Source organism: Carcharhinus amblyrhynchos, chromosome 14, assembly GCF_965287045.1.
Source record: "Carcharhinus amblyrhynchos chromosome 14, sCarAmb.v2.hapA, whole genome shotgun sequence".
NCBI classification, from domain to species: Eukaryota; Metazoa; Chordata; class Chondrichthyes; order Carcharhiniformes; family Carcharhinidae; genus Carcharhinus; species Carcharhinus amblyrhynchos.
Window position 1 is genome coordinate 7,839,744 of NC_137337.1, and position 19,714 is coordinate 7,859,457.

The window sequence follows — 19,714 nt, forward strand, 5'->3', positions numbered from 1 at the left end:
ACGGTGTCAATTATCCTCAGTACATCCCTTCCAGTTTCAAAAAAATAACAATATCTGAAAGACGTAACGAGAAAAGAATGAGGGACTAACATTTATATCCCAATTCTCTTCTCGAATCTTGTGATAAGTTTGTCCTGTTTCCATAGCTAATAATTCCCTGATCAAGTGGCTCGAGGTTTGTTGTTTCAGGGACGTGAGTGTCACAAGTAGGCTTACATTAACACTGCAATGAAGTGACTGTGACAATCCACTGGGTGCCACGCTCTGTTGCCTGTTTGGGTACACCGAGGGAGAATTTAGCATGGCCAATGCACCTAACCAGCACGTCCTTGGAGTGTGGGAGGAAACCCACACAGACATGGGGAGAATGTGCAGTCTCTGTACAGACAGTGACCCGAGGCAGGAATCGAACCCGGCTCCCTGGACACTGTGAAGGTCATGATGTGGGAATGCCGGTGTTGGACTGGCGTAAACACAGTAAAAAGTCTGACAACACCAGGTTTTAGTCCAACCGATTTATTTGATAATACTCACAAGCTTTCGAGGGGACTGCCTCTTCGTCAGGTGAATGGAGAGTTCTGGCCTCAGACAGAGCATATGAAGCACATATATATAAAGCACATATAAAGTAATCTCTAAACTGTCTGTGCTTTATATGCTCTGTCTAATAGGCTAGATAGGGTAGAGGTAGAGAGATTCTTTCCACTTAGAAAGGAAACCAGAACTAGAGGGCACAGACTCAAATTGAGAAGGAGGGAGCAGTTTAGAACAGAGTTGAGGAGGAACTTCTTCTCTCAGAGGGTGGTGAATCTCTGGAATTCTCTGCCCGTTGAAGTGGTGGAGGCTACCTCGTTGAATATGTTTAAGTCACGGGTAGATTTCTGATCGATAAGGGAATTAAGAGTTATGGGGAGAAAGCGGGAAAGTGGAACTGATCCACTTCAGATCAGCCGTGATCTTACTGAATGGCGGGGCAGGCTCGAGGGGCTAGATGGCCTACTCCTGCTCCTATTTCTTATGTTCTTATTACCTCAGGACTATTAATCCAGAAACTCAGCTAATGCTCTGGGAACCCGGGTTCGAATCTGAATTCGAATTCAATAAAAAGGAATCTGGAATTAAGAATCTACTGATGACCATGGAACCATTGTCGGAAAAACCCATCTGGTTCACTAATGGCCTTTGGGGAAGGAAATCTGCTGTCCTTACCCGGTCTGGCCTACATGTGACTCAAGATCCACAGCAATGTGTTTGACTCTCAACTGCCCTCCTAGGGCAACTGGGGATGGGCAATAAATGCTGGCCCAGCCAGCGACACCCATATCCCATGGATGAATGAAAAGGCAAGCAATTTTGTGGGCAGCAGACGCCCTCCAATTGTTGCTGGTCGCTGATGAGCAGATAATCTGTTTTGGTGATGTTAATAGAGAGATGAACAATACCACAGGACATCGGTGAGCACTTCCCCCCCACTGTTCCTCTTCGAAACATTGCTGTGGGATTTCTTGTGTCCATCTGAGAGGGCTGGGGGTGGATGGGGGACTTGGGGGAAGGAACAGGGATCTGATTTGTTTGGGACGATGGCTCCTCTGACAGTGCAGCACCCTCAGTCTGAGTAACGTGAACCTGGAGCATTGTGCCTGGGGGTGGGGGCTGAGAGACCTCCACGCTGAGTCATGGTGGGTATTGGCAATGCATGAAAGAATTCATGGAGAGTGACATGAGTATTGCTGGAACCCGAACGTTATTTTCACCATCACGTCTCCTATCTTTCATGGGAGCACACAATGGGAGTTGGAGACTTTTTAGACACTGGAGATTTTTCTTCTGACTCAGTAATTTCAAACTACCATTTTGCAACCGGTGACAACTCTCAAAAAGACAGTGATTGGGTGTAAAATTTTGCTGTAACTCTAACCATAAACGTTAAGGTGAGAGGCCACACCAGGATGTGGAGATGCCAGGATTGGACAGGGGTGGGCAGAGTAAGAAGTCTCACAACACCAGGTTAAAGTCCAATAAGTTTATCCGGAATCACCAGCTTTCACACCATTGCTCCTTCATCAGTAATGACTTCACCTGACAAAAGAGCAGTGCTTGGAAAGCTTGTGATCTCAAATAAACCCCTTACAGATCACTTATAGAATCCCTACAGTGCAGAAGGAGGCCACTCAGCCCATCGAGCCTGCACCGACAATAATCCAACCCAGGATCTATCCCCCGCAACCCCATGTATTTACCCTGCTAATCCTCCTAACCTATACATCTTGAGACAATATAGCATGGCCAATCAACCTAGCTTGCACATCTCTGGAGAGTGACAGGAAATTGGATCATGCTGAGGAAACCCACGCAAGCGTGGGGAGAATGTCCAAACTCCACACAGATAGTCATCTGAGGCTGCAGTTGAACCCGTGTCCCTAAGTGCTGTGAGGCAGCAGTGCTAACCAATGTGTCGCCACGTTGCCCTGAAGAAAAGCCATGCTCCCCGTTGGACTATGACCTGGTGGCGTGTGACCTTGTCCACCCCAGTCAGACAATGGAATCTCCACATCATAAATGTGAAGGAGGTGGTGGGCACAAAATTGAGAGAACCTGACCTTTCACCCTTCTGGACCTTGTGCTTCAATACAACTGAGGCTGCCATGTGACCCATCTTGGTCAGTCAGGGTCTCAGATGATGCAGGGAGTCTGCCTTAACGCAGCTCTTAGTGAGCAAGAGATGTCCCCCATCCCAGATTAAATTGGCTGGTGTGGGGGACACAGAGAGGTGACCCTGGCTCTCTCTGAGGTCGATGCTGAGGATCTACTGCAGCAGAAACAGGTCTATTCTGCATCTGACCTTGCCTGCTCTTGACACTGTGCCTAAGGCAAAAATACTCCGTTACTCTGCAGTAAAACCCCTCACCTTGATGGAAAAGAGAATGAGACACCGGATTTGAAGATCACCAGCCCCGTGCTTTGGTGTTAAATTGGAAAACTTCCCCCATTTTAAGCCTGACACTTTTCCCCAAACCAAGCTGTCACTGGGATTCCTCTACTGGCTTCAGAGGGATGCGGGTAACGGGAAACTTGCTTACCCTCTTTGAAAGGAGAGCGTGCTATCACAATCCAGTCACAGTCCACATAAGATAACAGGAGCAGGAGTGAGTCTGTTCCACTATTCAATAAGATCAGCGCTGGCCTGACTGTGCCTTTAAGTTCACTTCCTATTCAACCCCAGCCTTCTGCCTCCATGCCCCTGCATAAGCCTTGACCCACCCCCGCCTCCCCTCCAACCCCTGTCGAAGTCAATGACATGTCAATGACATGTCAAGTTAATGAGTCTAAGTTAATGACATGTTTATTGCGTGGTTAGGATATAGAGGTGAAATGTGCTGGTTTGGAGGATGAGCCATGCTAAATTCTCCCCGAGTGTTCCCAAACAGGCGCTGGAATGTGGCGACTCAGGGGATTTCATTGCAGTGATAATTTAAGCCCGTTTGTGACACTAATAAATAAAGTTAAACTTAAGTACAATTAACTGCGCAGAGCACTCATACAGAGGGATTGCCGGGATGCTGGGTTGCTTGGTTGGAGACAGCCGTGTGTAATACTGCACTCTGTAAATAAAGGAACTATCAAGAAAAGGGTTTACACCTAATTCCATATTTCACTCTTTGTCTTGAAGGATGTGATGGTACCAGCCACTCACGCCACGCTCCTGCTGGTTCGAGAATCTGACCCCCAGCTGAAGCTCCGTTCACTGCAGCAGAATGGGAAAATCCCTCCGGCGTGAATTGCCGTAACATTCCGGTTGCAATCCATCCCTCACCCACATACATAGCACAGAAGCAGGCCATTCAGCCCAGCTGGCCCCTGCTGCTCCACCCAAACCTCCTCCTACATTTCTTCCTTTTACCTTCTGCGTCTATCTTTGTATTATGACTTTCCTCAGCTACTCCATGTGGTAGCGATCCCCGTGTTCTCACCTCTTTGAAATACTGGCTTGGCGTGTCTGTTCCAATCTCACTGTTTCACAGCACGGTTGCAAAGTTTGCAACTCCTGTAGTAATGCAGAGAGAGGCTGCGATAGGCAGTAACACTCACCTGTAGGGTAGAATTCATTGATGGCCCAATTGTCCACCTGGAGGGTGGCATTGCCCCCGTTCCTGGTGAAACGTACCAGGTGGTAATTCCCATCGTTCACCACGTTGCTTGTCTCCTTGATGACAATGTCATCTGTTCCGACGTTAAAAACCACGCTAATCTTGCCTTGTTCCTGTAAAGAACGATAAAAACATTCTGTCAGCCTGGCTTTCCACCTCATTGTGAGCAACTGAATGGTAGTTTTACTGTTGTACAATATAACACAGTGGTTAGCACTGCTGCCTCACAGCACCAGGGACCCAGGTTCCATTCCCAGGCTTGGATCACTGACTGAGCGGAGTTTGCACACTCTCCCCATGTCTGTGCGCATTTCCTCCAGGTGCTCCAGTTTCCTCCCACGCTCCAAAGATGTGCCGGTTAGGCCGTGCTAAATTCTCTCTCAGTGTCCCCTAACAGGCGCCAGAGTGTGGCAACTGGGGAATTCTCACAGTAATTGCATTAATGTAAGCTTACTTGTGACACAAATAAATTTAAAAATAAATTGACGAGTGAACCAACACCCAGGGGGGATTTGAGGAAGAGTGTTTTCCTCCAGAGAAAGATGGGAATCCGGAACTCACTGTCTGAGAGGGTGGTAGAGATGGCAAACCCTCGCAACAATTAAAAAGCATTTGGAAGAGCGCTTAAATTGTTAGAGCGTACAAGGATACAGACCGAGTGCTGGAAAATGGGATTAGAATTGATAGGTGCTTGATGGTTGGCACAGACACGGTGGGCCGAAGGGCCTCTTTCTGTGCCATAAAACTCTACAACTCTGACCTTCCCCTTCACTCCTCCGTCTAGGGATGACACGGTGGCACAGTGGTTAGCATTCCTGCCTTACAGCGCCAGGAACCTGGGTTCGATTCCCGGCTTGGGTCACTGTCTCCCCATGTCTGCCTGACTTTCCTCTGGATGCTCCAGTTTCCTCCCACAGTCCGAAAGACGTGCTGGTTCGGGTGCATTGGCCGTGCTAAATTCTCTCTCAGTGTACCCGAACAGGCGCCAGAGTGTGGCAACTGGGGGATTTTCACAGTAACTTCATTGCAGTGTTAATGTAAGCCTACTTGTGACATGAATAAAAATAAACTTACAAACTTAGCAACATGTAGGAATAGGAAGAGGTCTTGGACAAAATGAGAGTTCAACCAACTGAATCAATGGACAGGTATTTATAGAATCCCTACAGTGCAAAAGGCGACCATTCAGCCCATTGATTCTGCACCAATAACAATCCCACACAGGCCCTATTCCCATAATCCCACATATTTGCCATGTTAGTCCTCTAATTTACACATCCCAGGACACTAAGGGACAATTTAGCGTGGCCCATCAACCTAACCCACACATCTTTTGGCTGTGGGTGTAAACTGGAGCATATGGAGGTTGTGAATGTAGCCCAATCCATCAGGCAAACCAGCCTCCCATCCACTGACTCTGTCTACACTTCCTGCTGCCTTGGAAAAGCAGCCAGCATAATTAAGGACCCCAGGCAGCCCGGACATTCTCTCTTCCACCTTCTTCCGTCGGGAAAAAGATACAAAAGTCTGAGGTCACGTACCGACCAACTCAAGAACAGCTTCTTCCCTGCTGCTGTCAGACTTTTGAATGGGCCTACCTCGCATTAAGTTGATCTTTCTCTGCACCCTAGCTATGGACTGTAACACTACATTCTGCACTCTCTCCTTCCCTATGAACAGTATGCTTTGTCTGCATAGCGCGCAAGAAACAATACTTTTCACTGTATACTAATACATGTGACGATAATAAATCAAATCAATAAAATCAAATCAAACCCAAGCAGACACGGGGAGAATGTGCAAACACCACACAGACTGCGACCCATGCCAGGATTTGAATCCGGGTCCCTGGAGCTTTGAGGCAGCAGTGCTAACCACTGTGCCACCTTGCTGCCCCATGGGTTAACTGCTGACCAACCCTTGAAAGCCTAAGCGACCTTATCTATTGTCCCTTAGAAAGACCAGGGAAGCTCCCAGCAGCTTCACCTTGACTGCAGCAGCAGGGTGTGGACAGCAGTGGATCCGAGATCAGATTACAAAATGCCTTCTCGTTCTTCCTTTTATCAATTCAATTCCATGCAGCTCTCACTCTCAAATACCTTTTGCTCGCAGAACAAGCGAAAATGAACCCAATTATACAGTGTAAGCGTTTGCTAATACACTGAGTTGCTACTTGAACGGAACCTATTACAGGTCCTTTCTAATGTAAATTGCTCAGAGTCCATACCTATGCGATAGTCTTCCATTCACTATTATGATCAAAACGCTCATCCTATTAATCACCCCCATTGTTAGAATGTGTAAAAGTGTCACTTGATTATTTTAATACATGTTCAGACATCCTAATTCTAAACTGATCCCATTTCAAGCTGATGTGAGGTTCGAACGTAAGGCACTCACAAGAGGAGTCCCTCCTTCTATGTCCATCAGTCGGCAGTGAGATCTGCAGAGTTGAATTGAAACAACTGTAGCATAGGAGACCAAGCAAACTGTTGAAATGAGGATCGGTAGGAGAATAAATATGAAGGTCCACATATAGGGTGGGATTTTCCAGCCATTTCCTATGGGATCTTCTGGTCACACTGACGGCAGCAACCACTGACCCCCCCCCCTCCCCACTCGCCCCTCTCTGCCACAGGTCCCCCAGCGGCAGAGGATGTGAACAATGGGATACCCCGTGAACAGGGGCGGGACTGGAAGACTCCGCCGGCAGGCAGGCAATGGTGGGCTGCCTCCGCCGTCGCAAAATATGTGGCGGGAAGGAGTGTGCAGAAAATTCCGCCTGTAGACTTCCAGCTCCTTGCCGGGAGAATAGAAGCAGACAGCCTAGAATGCCATCAGTTTTCCGATCGGTGGGTTCGGTTGAATATGCTCTCCTATGTTGCTCAAATTGGATCGATCTTGACTATTTGCTCCCCACTTCCAATATTTTTTAGAAGTAGTTAATGAAAGCGTTTAATGAAACTATATAAAAAAAAAATCCACTGGTGATTTTTCTCTGAATTAGAAACTAATCTTTAATGAATGTGAATCACATGAAGGTAAGATGGTGGAGAGATACTGGATGTTAATTTGCTAATTATATCATAAAGAAGGAAGAGTCAGCCAGCACTGAATAAGGAAAAAAAACTAGAATAGATTTGAGATTCTGTAAATGTGCATTTCTCATAGTTAATTCTTGAGGCTAAGGGGCACTGCGGACAGGGTAGTTTGGGCTCAGTCACATAATAGTTACAGATAAGGTAGCAGAGTGATTAGGCTGCTGTGTTAGTAATCCAGAAGCGTGCAGGAAACAGGATTTTAAATCCTATCACAGCAGCTGGAATGAATTGGAAAACCAGTTTGTGCCAATGAAGGAGGCCAGGAAATTGCCAGGTTAGTGTAAAAAGACATTAGATTCATTGATGTCCTTGAGGGAAGGAAATCTGCCACCCTTACCCAATCTGGCCTGTTGGACATTGTTGTATTTTCTGTAAAGAAACAGGGACTAGTTGTCACGTGTAATTATACCGTAAATGGCAGAACCCGTAGGGAGTGGCACGGTGGCACAGTGGTTAGCACTGCTGCCTCACAGCGCCAGGGACCTGGGTTCAATTCCTGGCTTGGGTCACTGTCTGTGTGGTGTCTGCATGTTCTCCACATGTCTGCATGGGTTTCCAAGGCTGCTCCGGTTTCCTCCCACAGTCCAAAGATGTGCTGATTAGGTGCATTGGCCATGCTAAATTGTCCCTTAGGGTCCCGGGATTAACGGGATAAATATGTGGGCTTACAGGGCTAGGGCCGAGGTGGGATTGTGGTCAGTGTAGACTCAATGGGCTGAATGGCCTCCTTCTGCACTGTAGGGTTTCTAAGTTAAATTAACATATCGGTATCTGGGCGTACAGATCCACAGTTCCCTAAAAGTGGCAACACAGGTGGCCAAGGTGATTCAGAAGGCATATGGCATGCTTGTCTTCATCAGCCAGGCACTGCGGACAAGACTTGGGAAATCATGCTGTAACTACATAAAACCTTGGTTGGTCCACATTTGGACAACTGCGTGCAGTTCTGGTCACCACAGTACCAGAAGGACATGGAAGCTTTGGAGAGAGTGCAAAGAAGGTTCACCAGAATGTTGCCTGGTCTCAAGGGTGTAGCCTATGAACAGAGGTCGAAAAAAACCTCAGCAGTGAGACAGCAGCGCTAACCACCATTTATTGCGAATGGGTAAAAGTATCAGTGGGCGGGGGGGGGGTGGTGGTGGTGGAGAAAATTGGATTCAATAAGCCAAAGGAGTGTGCGAGAGAAAAGCGGGCAGAGTTCCGACAGTACGGATCCCGTGTACAGCAGACTGGCGAAACATTCAGACAACATCAGTGTGGGCAGATGCGGGAGCTGAGGATGTGGAAGCGAGTGGGTTAATAGCAAACCTCTGGTACCAGTGCATTCACTGTCAGTAAATTCATCTTGATGAAGGTTAGCGCAGAAAGGCATTTAAGCAGTCAATAATTTTATATATCTGAAGGCCGCCCGGTGCAAAAGCTAATTGAGAAAAATAAAATGCCTACTTCAGCATTTCAATGGGAAGAGCAAACAAAAATCAATTTGTTGCAGTCCATTCCTAGACCTGGTAATATTCTTTTTATCTCATCATTAGTGTCCACTCGATGACAAATCAGTTATTAACTCAGGGTAATAAAGTCTGAAGGGGGGCTATTGATTGGACACCCTTGCCATCGTGGTGCTTGTGGGTTTATTTTCAATCTGAAGGCTGTCAATTGGATTGGCTGCATCCCGCCCATCGCTTTGTGCCTGGAGATTGTGGTAGCGTGGCTCCTTTAAGATCCCTGAGGGTCACATGATTGTGCCGGACCCTGTGGAGAGGCAGCGCGGGAAGCTCAACCAATCGGGGGAAGGGCGCACATTTGACAATTCCCCTCCAACTCAATTCTTAAGTTTGATGACGACACCGCCACGGTAGTGGGTCGGATCTCAAACAATGACAAGACAGGGTACAGGAATGAGATAGAGAATCTGGTGAACTGATACGATGACAATAATCTCAACAAAACAAAGGAGATTGTCATCGACTTCAGGAAGCATTGTGGAGAACATGCCCCTGTCTACGTCAACAGGAACCAAGTAGAAATGTTTGAGATCTTCAGGTTTTGGGTGTTCTGATCACCAACAACCTGTCCTGATCCCCAACCCCCATCGCCATGCCGACGCTATAGTTAAGAAAGCCCGCTAATGCCTCTACTTTTTCAGGAGGCTAAGGACATTTGGCATGTCCATTGCAACTGTCATCACCTTCTTCAGACGCACCATAGAAAGCATTCTTACTGGTTGTATCACAGCTTGGTATGGGCTCCTGCTCTGCCCAAGACCACAAGAAACTATGAAAGGTCATGAATGAAGCCCAGCCCATCACTCACACCAGCCTCTCATCCATTGACTCTGTCTACACTTGCCACTGCCTCAGCAAAGCAGCCAGCATAATTAAGGACCCCACGCGTCCCAGACATTCTCTCTTCCACCTTCTTCCATCGGGAAAAAGATATAAAAGTCTGAGGTCACGTACCAACAGACACAAGAACAGCTTCTTCTCTGCTGACTTTTGAATGGACCTACCTTGCATTAAGTTGATCTTTCTCTGCACCCTAGCTATGACTATAACACTACCCTCTGCACTCTCTCATTTCCTTCTCTATGAACAGTATGCTTTGCCTGTACAGTGTGCAAGAAACAATACTTTTCACTGTATACTAATACATGTGACAATAATAAATCAAATCAAATCAGTGTTGGGGAGGAAGCTCAGTGGAGTGCAGATGGATATACAGTTTTGTGAGATCCTTGTTTGTACATTTATACATATCATCGGTAATAAATCCTTTATCACTCGAAGCCACAACCAGTCTCCTTCGACGTTATTGTAGAGATCTTCAGTCTGGCACCAACTTTATACAAATGAATTAATTTTGTCCCCTTCTGATAAATCCAGTGACAACTAAAGCAATTTCCCCTGATATCACGGTGGAAATTTCAGCTGCATTTTCATTGTGTCACCTCTAACAGTAATGCTCACAATTACAGAGAATGGTTTAGAATATACAACACAGAAACATATCTTGGGGCACAATTAGCCAGTGCTGGCCTTTGTGTTCCATTTGAGACTCCCCTCATCTCACCCAACATAACCTTCTCCATAAAGAAAGATTTGCCTTTCTCTGCCGTTTTTCATAACCTCAGGACATCTCAAACTGCGTTGCGAGCCAATTTCTGAGGTTTAGTCGCTGTTGTTATCTAGGGGGCGTGGCAGGCAATTTGTGCACAGCAAGCTCCCAGAAATAGCAGTGTGATAGTGACCAGAGTAAACTCTCTCAGTGATAGAATAAAATCCCTACAAAGGGAGGCCATTTGGTCCATTGGGTTTGCACCAACAACAAACCCAACTATCCCCATAACCCCATGCATCTACTCTAGGTAGACTCCCTAGGGGCAATTTAGCATGGTCAATCCACCTAACCCACACGTCTTTGGACTGTGAGAGGAAACTGGAGCACCTAGAGAAAACCCACACAGACACAAGGGGAATGTGCAAACTCCACACAGGTAGTGACCCAAGCTGGGAATCGAACCTGGGTCCCTGGTGCTGTGAGGCAGCAGTGCTAACCACTGTGCCATTGTGACGCTGTGTTGCAAATAGTGCCCAGGACAATAACCCGACATGTCTACATACTGCGCTGTGGTATCATTTATCACCATTTTAGACAGCAGATGGGGCCTCAGTTTGAGCTATCTCTCGAAGGTGGCACCTCGTGCACTATAGCACTCCCGCAGCAGTGCACCAGAGTGCTAGTCTGGATGGCCAGTCTCTGGCATGGGGCTGGAATCCACAACCTTCTGAGTAACACCAATTCAGACACAGCTGATGCCTTTTCACCCTGGCACCTATCCCGCTCTTCCTCATGTACGAAGCTGATCCATCAGAAACCTTCAGAAGGATAAATACTCGGGAAGGGGAGAAAGTAATTGGCAGGGCGATGAGGAAGGAGCAGATGTGTGTGCCTTTTCGAACAGCTCTTGCAAAGAGCCAGCATGAGCACAGTGGGCCAAATAGACTCCTTCTGAACTTCAAGATTTTACAGTGGCACAGTGGTCAACACTGCTGCCTCACAGCGCCAGGGACCCACGTTCGATTCTTGGCTTGGCTCACTGTCTGTGTGGAGTCTGCACATTCTCCCTGTGTCTGCGTGGGTTTCCTCTGGGTGCTCCGGTTTCCTCTCACAGTCCGAAAGACATCCTGATTAGGTACATTGGCTAAATTCTCCCTCAGTGTACCCAAACAGGCGCTGGAGTGTGGCAACTAGGGGATTTGCACAGTAACTTCATTGCAGTGTTCATGGAAGCCCTCTTATGACACCAATTATTGAACTGTCTCTTTGTCTTTTGACTTACAGGTGGGCAAGGCTGCGTACCTGCAGTGAACCTAGAGCTTGCAAAATTGCAATATTAATATGTCACTTAAAAAATGCAAAGTAGAAATAATTGATTGCCATGTAAATACGCAATGGGCCTCTAACTCTGAAGAATGCATTGCCAGATAGCAGGGAATAACAGGATTATATGTGTTACAAAGAAAAACCTGTATTATTTAGTACTTTGCCTGCTTCTGACACTGCAGAAAGACAGTGTTGCCAATTCTTAATTCAGTGTCTTTCACAATTTATAGGTTACACTCCGGCGCCAATCTCCCAAGCTTGCGTTCTAGGTAGAAAGGGAGTCTATTTTCTTCAATGCACTGGCTCTGGCATCCTGCCAGGTGTAATCTCTTCATTCTCCTTCTTATCTTAGTTTTCTCAGCCGCTACAGTCTCTGGCTTCTGGAATTTCGTTGCCAGCTTGGCCTGAATTTAAGGCAGCGCCGCATGGATTATAACGAGCGAGGGAGCCTCTGGCGACCCGTTTTCCTGCTCTCAGTTACGGTTGGCTGTTAGCAGCACCGGGGAATGTCACACGTATATCTGCACAGGATGGCCATCACTGCCAACGTCAGCCACAGGTTACTGGACCCGCAATGCATTGTGCGGCTGTGTGGCACACATTCCTTCGAATATCAGGGAATGGTGCGCTGTTTCTGTGTAAATAGAGTCATAGTGGTTTACAGCATGGAAACAGGCCCTTCAGCTCAAATTATCCATGCCGCCCAACTTTTACTGTTAAGCTAGTCCCACTTGCCTGCGTTTGACCCATATCCCTCTATATCCACCTTGCCCATGTAGTTGTCTAAACGCTTTCCAAAGGACAAAATTGTACCCACCTCTACTACTACCTCTGGGAGCTTGTTCCAGACATTCTCCACCCTCTGTGTGAAAATATTGCCCCTCTGGACCCTTTTGTATCTCTCCCCTCTCACCTTAAACGCATGCCCTCTAGTTTTAGACTCCCTTACCTTTGGAAAAGGATGTTCACCATCTAGCTGATCTATGCCCCTCATTATTTTATAGACCTTTATAAGATCACCCCTAAGTCTCCTACGCTCCAGGGAAAAAATGTCCCAGTCTATCCAGCCTCACCTTATAACTCAAAGCATCAAGTCCTGGTAGCATCCTAATAAATCTTTTCTGCTCTCTTTTTAGTTTAATAATAGCCTTTCTATAATAGGGTGACCAGAACTGTACACAATATTCCAAGTGTGGCCTTGTCAATGTCTTGTTTCCAGATGCAATTTTACAACTCATCCGCTTTATCCTGGACCACAATGTCTTCACCTTCAACAACCAGTTTTTCATCCAGACACATGGAACAGCCATGGAGACCAAATTTGCACCTCAATATGCCAACATCTTCATGCACAGGTTCGAACAAGACTTCTTCACTGCACAGAATCTTCAACTGATGCTGTACACTAGATACATTGATGACATTTTCTTCCTTTGGCCTCATGGTGAACAATCACTGAAACAACTATATGATGATATCAACAAATTCCACCCCACCATCAGACTCACCATGGACTATTCCCCAGAATCAGTTGCATTCTTGGACACACGCATCTCCATTAAGGACGGTCACCTCAGCACCTCACTGTACCGCAAGCCCACAGACAATCTCACAATGCTCCACTTCTCCAGTTTCCACCTTAAACATGTTAAAGAAGCCATTCCCTATGGACAAGCCCTCCGTATACACAGGATTTGCTCAGATGAGGAGGATTGTGACAGACACCTCCAGACCCTGAAAGATGCCCTCATAAGAACAGGATATGGTGCTCGACTCATAGATCGGCAGTTGCGATGCGCCACAGCGAAAAACCGCACCGACCTCCTCAGAAGGCAAACACGGGACACAGTGGACAGAGTACCGTTCGTCGTCCAGTACTTCCCCGGAGCGGAGAAGCTACGACATCTTCTCCGGAGTCTTCAACATATCATTGATGAAGACGAACATCTCGCCAGGGCTATCCCCACACCCCCACTTCTTGCTTTCAGACAACCGCACAACCTCAAACAGACCATTGTTCGCAGCAAACTACCCAGCCTTCAGGAGAACAGTGACCACAATACCACACAACCCTGCCACAGCAACCTCTGCAAGACATGCCGGATCATCGACATGGATACCATCATCACACGTGAGAATACCATCCACCAGGTACATGGTAAATACTCTTGCAACTCGACCAACATTGTCTACCTGATACGTTGCAAGAAAGGATGTCCCGAAGTATGGTACATTGGGGAGACCATGCAGACGCTACGACAACGGATGAATGAACATCGCTCGACAGTCACCAGGCAAGACTGTTCCCTTCCTGTTGGCGAACACTTCAGTGGTCACGGGCATTCAGCCTCTGACCTTCGGGTAAGCGTTCTCCAAGGCGGCCTTCACGACACACGACAGCGCAGAGTCGCTGAACAGAGACTGATAGCCAAGTTCCGCACGCATGAGGACGGTCTCAACAGGGATCTTGGGTTCATGTCGCACTATCTGTAACCCCCGTGACTTGCCTGGGTTTGCAAAACCTCACTTACTGTACTGTCTGGAGACAATACACATCTCTTTAACCTGTGATCAGTGCTCCTTCCACTCACATTATCAGCCACTTCAGGTCTTGAACAGCAGGTTAGGTGTAAGGATTCGCATTCTAATCAGTAATCTCTAAACTGTCTGTGCTTTATATGCTCTGTCTGAGGCCAGAACTCTCCATTCACCTGACGAAGGGACTAACCCCGAAAGCTTGTGAGTATATTATCAAATAAATAGGTTGGACTAAAACCTGGTGTTGTCAGGCTTTTTACTGTGTTGTACAACTTCAACAAGGCATCCCAACTCCTGTATTCAATGTTCTGACCAATATGCTAGGGTTATAGACATGGGAACTGTGGAACTGTGTAGAGTGGGCCTTCGGTCAATCCAGGGAGACAGGAAAGATCCTCACCCAAATTGTGGGGTTAGGCTCTCCCGGTGGGGGAAGGTGCGCTACACCTGAAAAAAAGCTCTCCCCAAACCTTCTGAACAATGACATGTTTCTCTGATGGTGAATTATAGGTCCAGGAGGGACCCAATGAAAACCGTCTGTAATGACTTCAACAAGGCCCATGAGTTGGACCTACTGGAATATGAGCTCCTTCATTGAGGCCTGTTAAGACTAACCAATTCAGGGAGCTTGGTAGAGACAGATAGGTCGGAATTCTCTGGCTGCGCTGGTCGAAAAGCCAGAAATTCCCACCAATACGATTTCTCATTGTCCACAACCCGCCTGCTAAAATTCCAGTGGTGGATGGGATGGGAGAATGCCAACAATAATGTGGAATGACTGATTCACTGGCACTCAGGGTGAGTACTGGGAAGGACCTGCATGTTTTTTGGCTGATTGATTGATTATTGTCACATAGAATTCACTGTGTAGAAGGAGGCCATTCGGCCCATTGAGCCTGCGTCAACAATCCCACACAGGCCCTATCCTCATAACCCCAAATATTTAACCTGCTAGCTCCCTTCACGCTAAGGGCCAATTTAGCATGGCCATTCAACCTAATCCACACAGCTTTGGTGGGTGACTAGTGGAGTGCCCCAGGGGTCAGTACTGGGGCCTCAGCTATTTACCATTTATATAGATGATCTGGAGGAGGGAACCGAGTGCAGGGTGTCGAAATTTGCTGATGACACCAAGATTGGGGGAACGGCAAATTGTGCGGAGGGTGTGGAGAGTCTACAGAAGGATCTAGATAGGCTGGGCGAATGGGCCAGGAAATGGCAAATGGAATTTAATGTTGGCAAGTGTGAGGTGGTCCACTTTGGTAGGAAGAATGGTAGGAAGGACTATTACTTACGGGGCGAAAAACTGCAGCAGGCGACGGTGCAGAGGGACCTCGGGGTCCTTGTGCATGAGTCGCAAAAACCCAGCTTGCAGGTGCAGCAGGTGGTCAGGAAGGTGAATGGGATGCTGGCCTTCATAGCGAGGGGGATTGAATATAAAAGTAGGGAGGTCTTGCTGCAGCTGTATAGGGCATTGGTGAGGCCGCAGCTGGAGTACTGTGTGCAGTTTTGGGCGCCGCACCTGCGCAAGGATATTTTGGCCTTGGAGGGAGTGCAGAGGAGGTTTACTAGGCTGATACCGGAGTTGAGGGGGTTGAGCTATGAGGAGAGGCTGAATAAACTAGGCTTGTACTCGTTAGAGTTTAGAAGAATGAGGGGAGATCTCATTGAGACGTATAAGATGATGAATGGGATGGATAGGATAGAGGTGGAGAGACTCTTCCTGCTCAGAAAAGACAGTAGGACTAGGGGGCACAGCCTCAAGATAAAGGGGAGGCGGTTTAGAACGGAGTTGAGGAGGAACTTCTTCACTCAAAGGGTGGTGAATCTCTGGAATTCTCTGCCCGTTGAAGTGGTGGAGGCTGCCTCGCTAAATATTTTTAAGAAGCGGGTTGATGGGTTCTTGATAAGAGAGGGGATTAAGGGTTATGGGGAGAGGGCGGGAAAGTGGAACTGAGCCACGACAGATCAGCCATGATCTTATTGAATGGCAGGGCAGGCTCGAAGGGCTAGATGGCCTACTCCTGCTCCTATTTCTTATGTTCTTATGTTCTTATGAGTGTGGGAGGAAACCAGAGCACCCGGGAAAACCCATGCAGGCATGGGGAGAATGTACAAACTCCACACAGCAATTGAACCCAAATCCCGAGCTCTGTGAGGCATCAGTGTGCCACCATACAATGTCAACGCATGAGGATACAGTGAAAAGTATTGTCGCTTGCGAACTATACAGACAAAGCATACTGTTCTTCGAGTTCATCAGGAAGCAAGAACTAGGGGCATTGCTTCAAAACACAGGGAGTCAATTTAGAACAGAGTTGAGGAGGAACTTCTTCTCCCAGAGGGTAGTGAATCTTTGGAATTCTCTGCCCAATGAAGCAGTCGAGGCTACATTGTTAAATGTGTTTAAGTCGCAGATAGATAAATTTTTAACCAATAAGGGAATTAAGGATTATGGGGTACAGACGGGTAAGTGGAACTGAACCCACTATCAGATCAGCCATGATCTTATTGAACGGTGGAGCAGGCTCGAGGGGGCTAGGTGGCCTACTCCTGTTCCTATTTCTTATGTTCTTACGAGTACACAGGGGAGAAAGAAAGTAGAGGATGCAGAGGAGAGTGTCACAGTTACAGGATGTAGAGAAATATCAGCTTAGCGTAAGGTAGGTCATTCAAAAGTCTGATGGCAGCGGGGAAGAAGCTATTCTTGAGTTGGTTGGTCCGTGACCTCAGACTTTTGTATCTGTTTCCTGACGGATGACGGTGGAAGGGAAAATGTCTGGGGTGTGTGGAGTCCTTGATTATGCTAGCTGCTTTTCCGAGGCAGTGGGAAGTGTAGGCAGAGTCAATGGACGGGAGGCTGAGTTGCATGGTGGATTGAACTTTCTTCACGAACCTTTGTAGTTTCTTGAGTTGTGAATAAATCAGTTCTGGTGAAGGGACACCAGCCCAGCTCTCAGAGGTTATTTCACCATCTTCCACCAACTTAGCGAACGGGACCCATTGAAGGTGACCGGTCACCCCTCCATTACTTTGCTTGACTGAGTGGGTGTCACTCTCATCTCTCAACCTTACCAAGGGGGTGAACTCGGGGGTGGGGGGTTTGGTGAAATGGGGTTGGATTAGCCACTCCCCTTTGTTTTACGTGTTGACCCTGCTTGAAACGCACCTGGGGGGGGGGCGCATGTAATATCAAGCGCCATGTTTCACCCACTTTCTCATTGAGTAACCGCACTGGGCAACAGAGCGGAGATGAAATCAGAAGCATGTTGCAATCTGTCATGGGATTTGCATAGTTAATGAGGCTGCAACATGTTACTGTGCTTAGGACAGATGTGTACGTAAATAAATAAACACACGGAATGAATATTCACAGGCATTTTAATAAAGAAATAGCTTGTTGGGCGCACTTCAGATTTAAGAGATGGGGTATGCGTGAAGTTTTAAATGAAAGACCCTTTCAAAGCAGGAAACAAATACAATATGGCAGAGTCCAGTTGGCTAAACCATCAGTGTATTAGTGATAGGGTGGTTGTGTCTCTGTGATGTGCGAATGAAAGGGTGGCACGGTGGCACAGTGGTTAACACTGCTGCCTCACAGTACCAGGGACCCGGGTTCGATTCCCGGCTTGGGTCACTGTCTCTGCGGAGTCTGCTCATTCTCCCCGTGTCTGCGTGGGTTTCCTGCGGGTGCTCCGGTTTCCTCCCACAGTCCGAAAGACATCCTGATTAGGTACATTGGCTAAATTCTCCCTCAGTGTACCCGTACAGGCGCAGAAGTGTGGTGACTCAGGGAATTTCATAGTAACTTCATTGCATTGTTAACGTAAGCCTACTTGTGACACTAATAAATAAACTTTTACTGAAAGGGAAATTGCCACTGGGGAAGAGGTAAATACTTCGATCTGGATAAGGATAAAAAGGGGTGAGGAGATGTTGTAGGGCCTGTAGGGAAAGAGCAGGAGAGTGGGGCTAATTTGATAGCTCTTTCCGAGAGATATGATGATGGGCTGAATGGCCTCCACCTGTGCTTCTATGATATGTGGAGCCTGTGGCCTTATTGAATAGGCCTGGTCCACAGTCCTGTCTGTTAGTATTAACGGTTAGTACTTGGTGGAGGAATAATATCGCATCTTGTCTTTTACCTTCAGCAAGTGTATTCTACACCCTCCCAGCAGAAATACATTCTCTTTTTCACTTCCCTCCGTCAACTGCTCCAGCTATGTCCATTTGCAGGTTGACCCAATAAACATCACCTATTTTTTTAATAAGACAAGTAACCTTTTGCCAAAATATACCCTTGCTCACACTGGCACTGCCATTTTGATCCTGTAAGGGCTTTGCTGAAGTCATCATTGGCCGAACCTCAGGAGAAAGAAAGATCTCGCATTTGTGTAGCACCTTTCACAGCATCCTAACGCACTTTATAACCATTAATTCACCACTTGAAGTCTTGTCATTGTTGAAACGTAGGACCATTTCTGCAGAGTGAGCTCCCACTAACAGCAATGCAATCTTGACCATATAATCTGTTTGAAGTTATCAAGGTTGGGGGATGAATGTTGGCCAAGACACTTGGAAGCACAGCCAACCTCTTCTTCAAACTGTGCTGCGGGTACTTTATGTCCATCGTGAGATGCCAGATGCGACCTCAGTGAAACATGTCACCCAGAAGTCACCTCCTCTGACTGTGCAGCACTCCCTCAGTACCGCACTGAAGTGTCCACCTGGGTTACTTGTCCAAGTGCCTGGAGACATAATATCTGACTCAAAGGAGAGGGAGCTATGACTGAGCTATGGCTGATTTTGATTTGATTTGATTTATTAATGTCACATGTATCAGCAAACAGTGAAAAGTATTGTTTCTTGAGTGCTATACAGACAATGCATACCGTCCTTGGTAGAAATGATTGGACAATGAGGATGCTTTATCTCAGCCATGTCTGTCCAAGGCACCATTGAAATAAATGCTGCTCTCCCAGTCACGCAGTTAGTGAGGCAAAAATGGAGGTCTTTTGATGCAGTCTGTGTGGAGTTGCACATTCTCCCCGTGTCTGTGTGGGTCTCCTCCGGTTTCCTCCCACACTCAAAGGCCCACAGGTTAGGTGCATTGGTCGTGCTAACTTGCCTCTTGAGTGAGAAGCTCCATGTTCAAGTCTCACTCCAGGAGGGAGAAACATTCACATCACGGCCAAACATAAAATCATAGCATCTACAGCAAGGGGGCAGGCCCTTCAACCCAAACTGGCCCATACCAACCAAAAGGCCAATCTACGCTAACCCCATTTGCCTGCATTTGGCCCATATCCCTCTAAACCTTCCCTATCCATATATCTGTCCCAATGCCTTTTAAATGTCCATGTCCCTGCTTCAACCACTTCCTCTGACAGCTCATTCCACACACACGTACCACCCTCTGTGTAAAAATGTTGCTCCTCAGATTCCCCTTAATTCTTTCCCCTCTTAACTTAACCTATGCTCTCGATTCCCCAACCCTGGAAAAAAGACTGGGCGCATTCACCCTATCCGTGCCTCTCATGATCT

At 47.2% G+C, this 19,714-nt stretch overlaps 1 protein-coding gene across 30 annotated transcripts in view; it reads right to left on the reverse strand.

Moving 5' to 3' along the window:
• nrxn3a (neurexin 3a) overlaps nucleotides 1–19,714 on the reverse strand; it is a 1,599,218-nt gene that overhangs the window by 196,517 nt on the left and 1,382,987 nt on the right. For all 30 annotated transcript variants that reach the window (XR_013888541.1, XR_013888540.1, XM_080202257.1 and 27 more), the window contains one exon: nucleotides 4,090–4,261. Coding sequence is in view for 28 of the 30 variants with exons in the window: in XM_080202257.1 (XP_080058383.1) it covers nucleotides 4,090–4,261 (172 nt within the window). In the remaining 2 variants the exon portion in view is untranslated. The remainder of the gene's footprint in view (nucleotides 1–4,089; nucleotides 4,262–19,714) is intronic.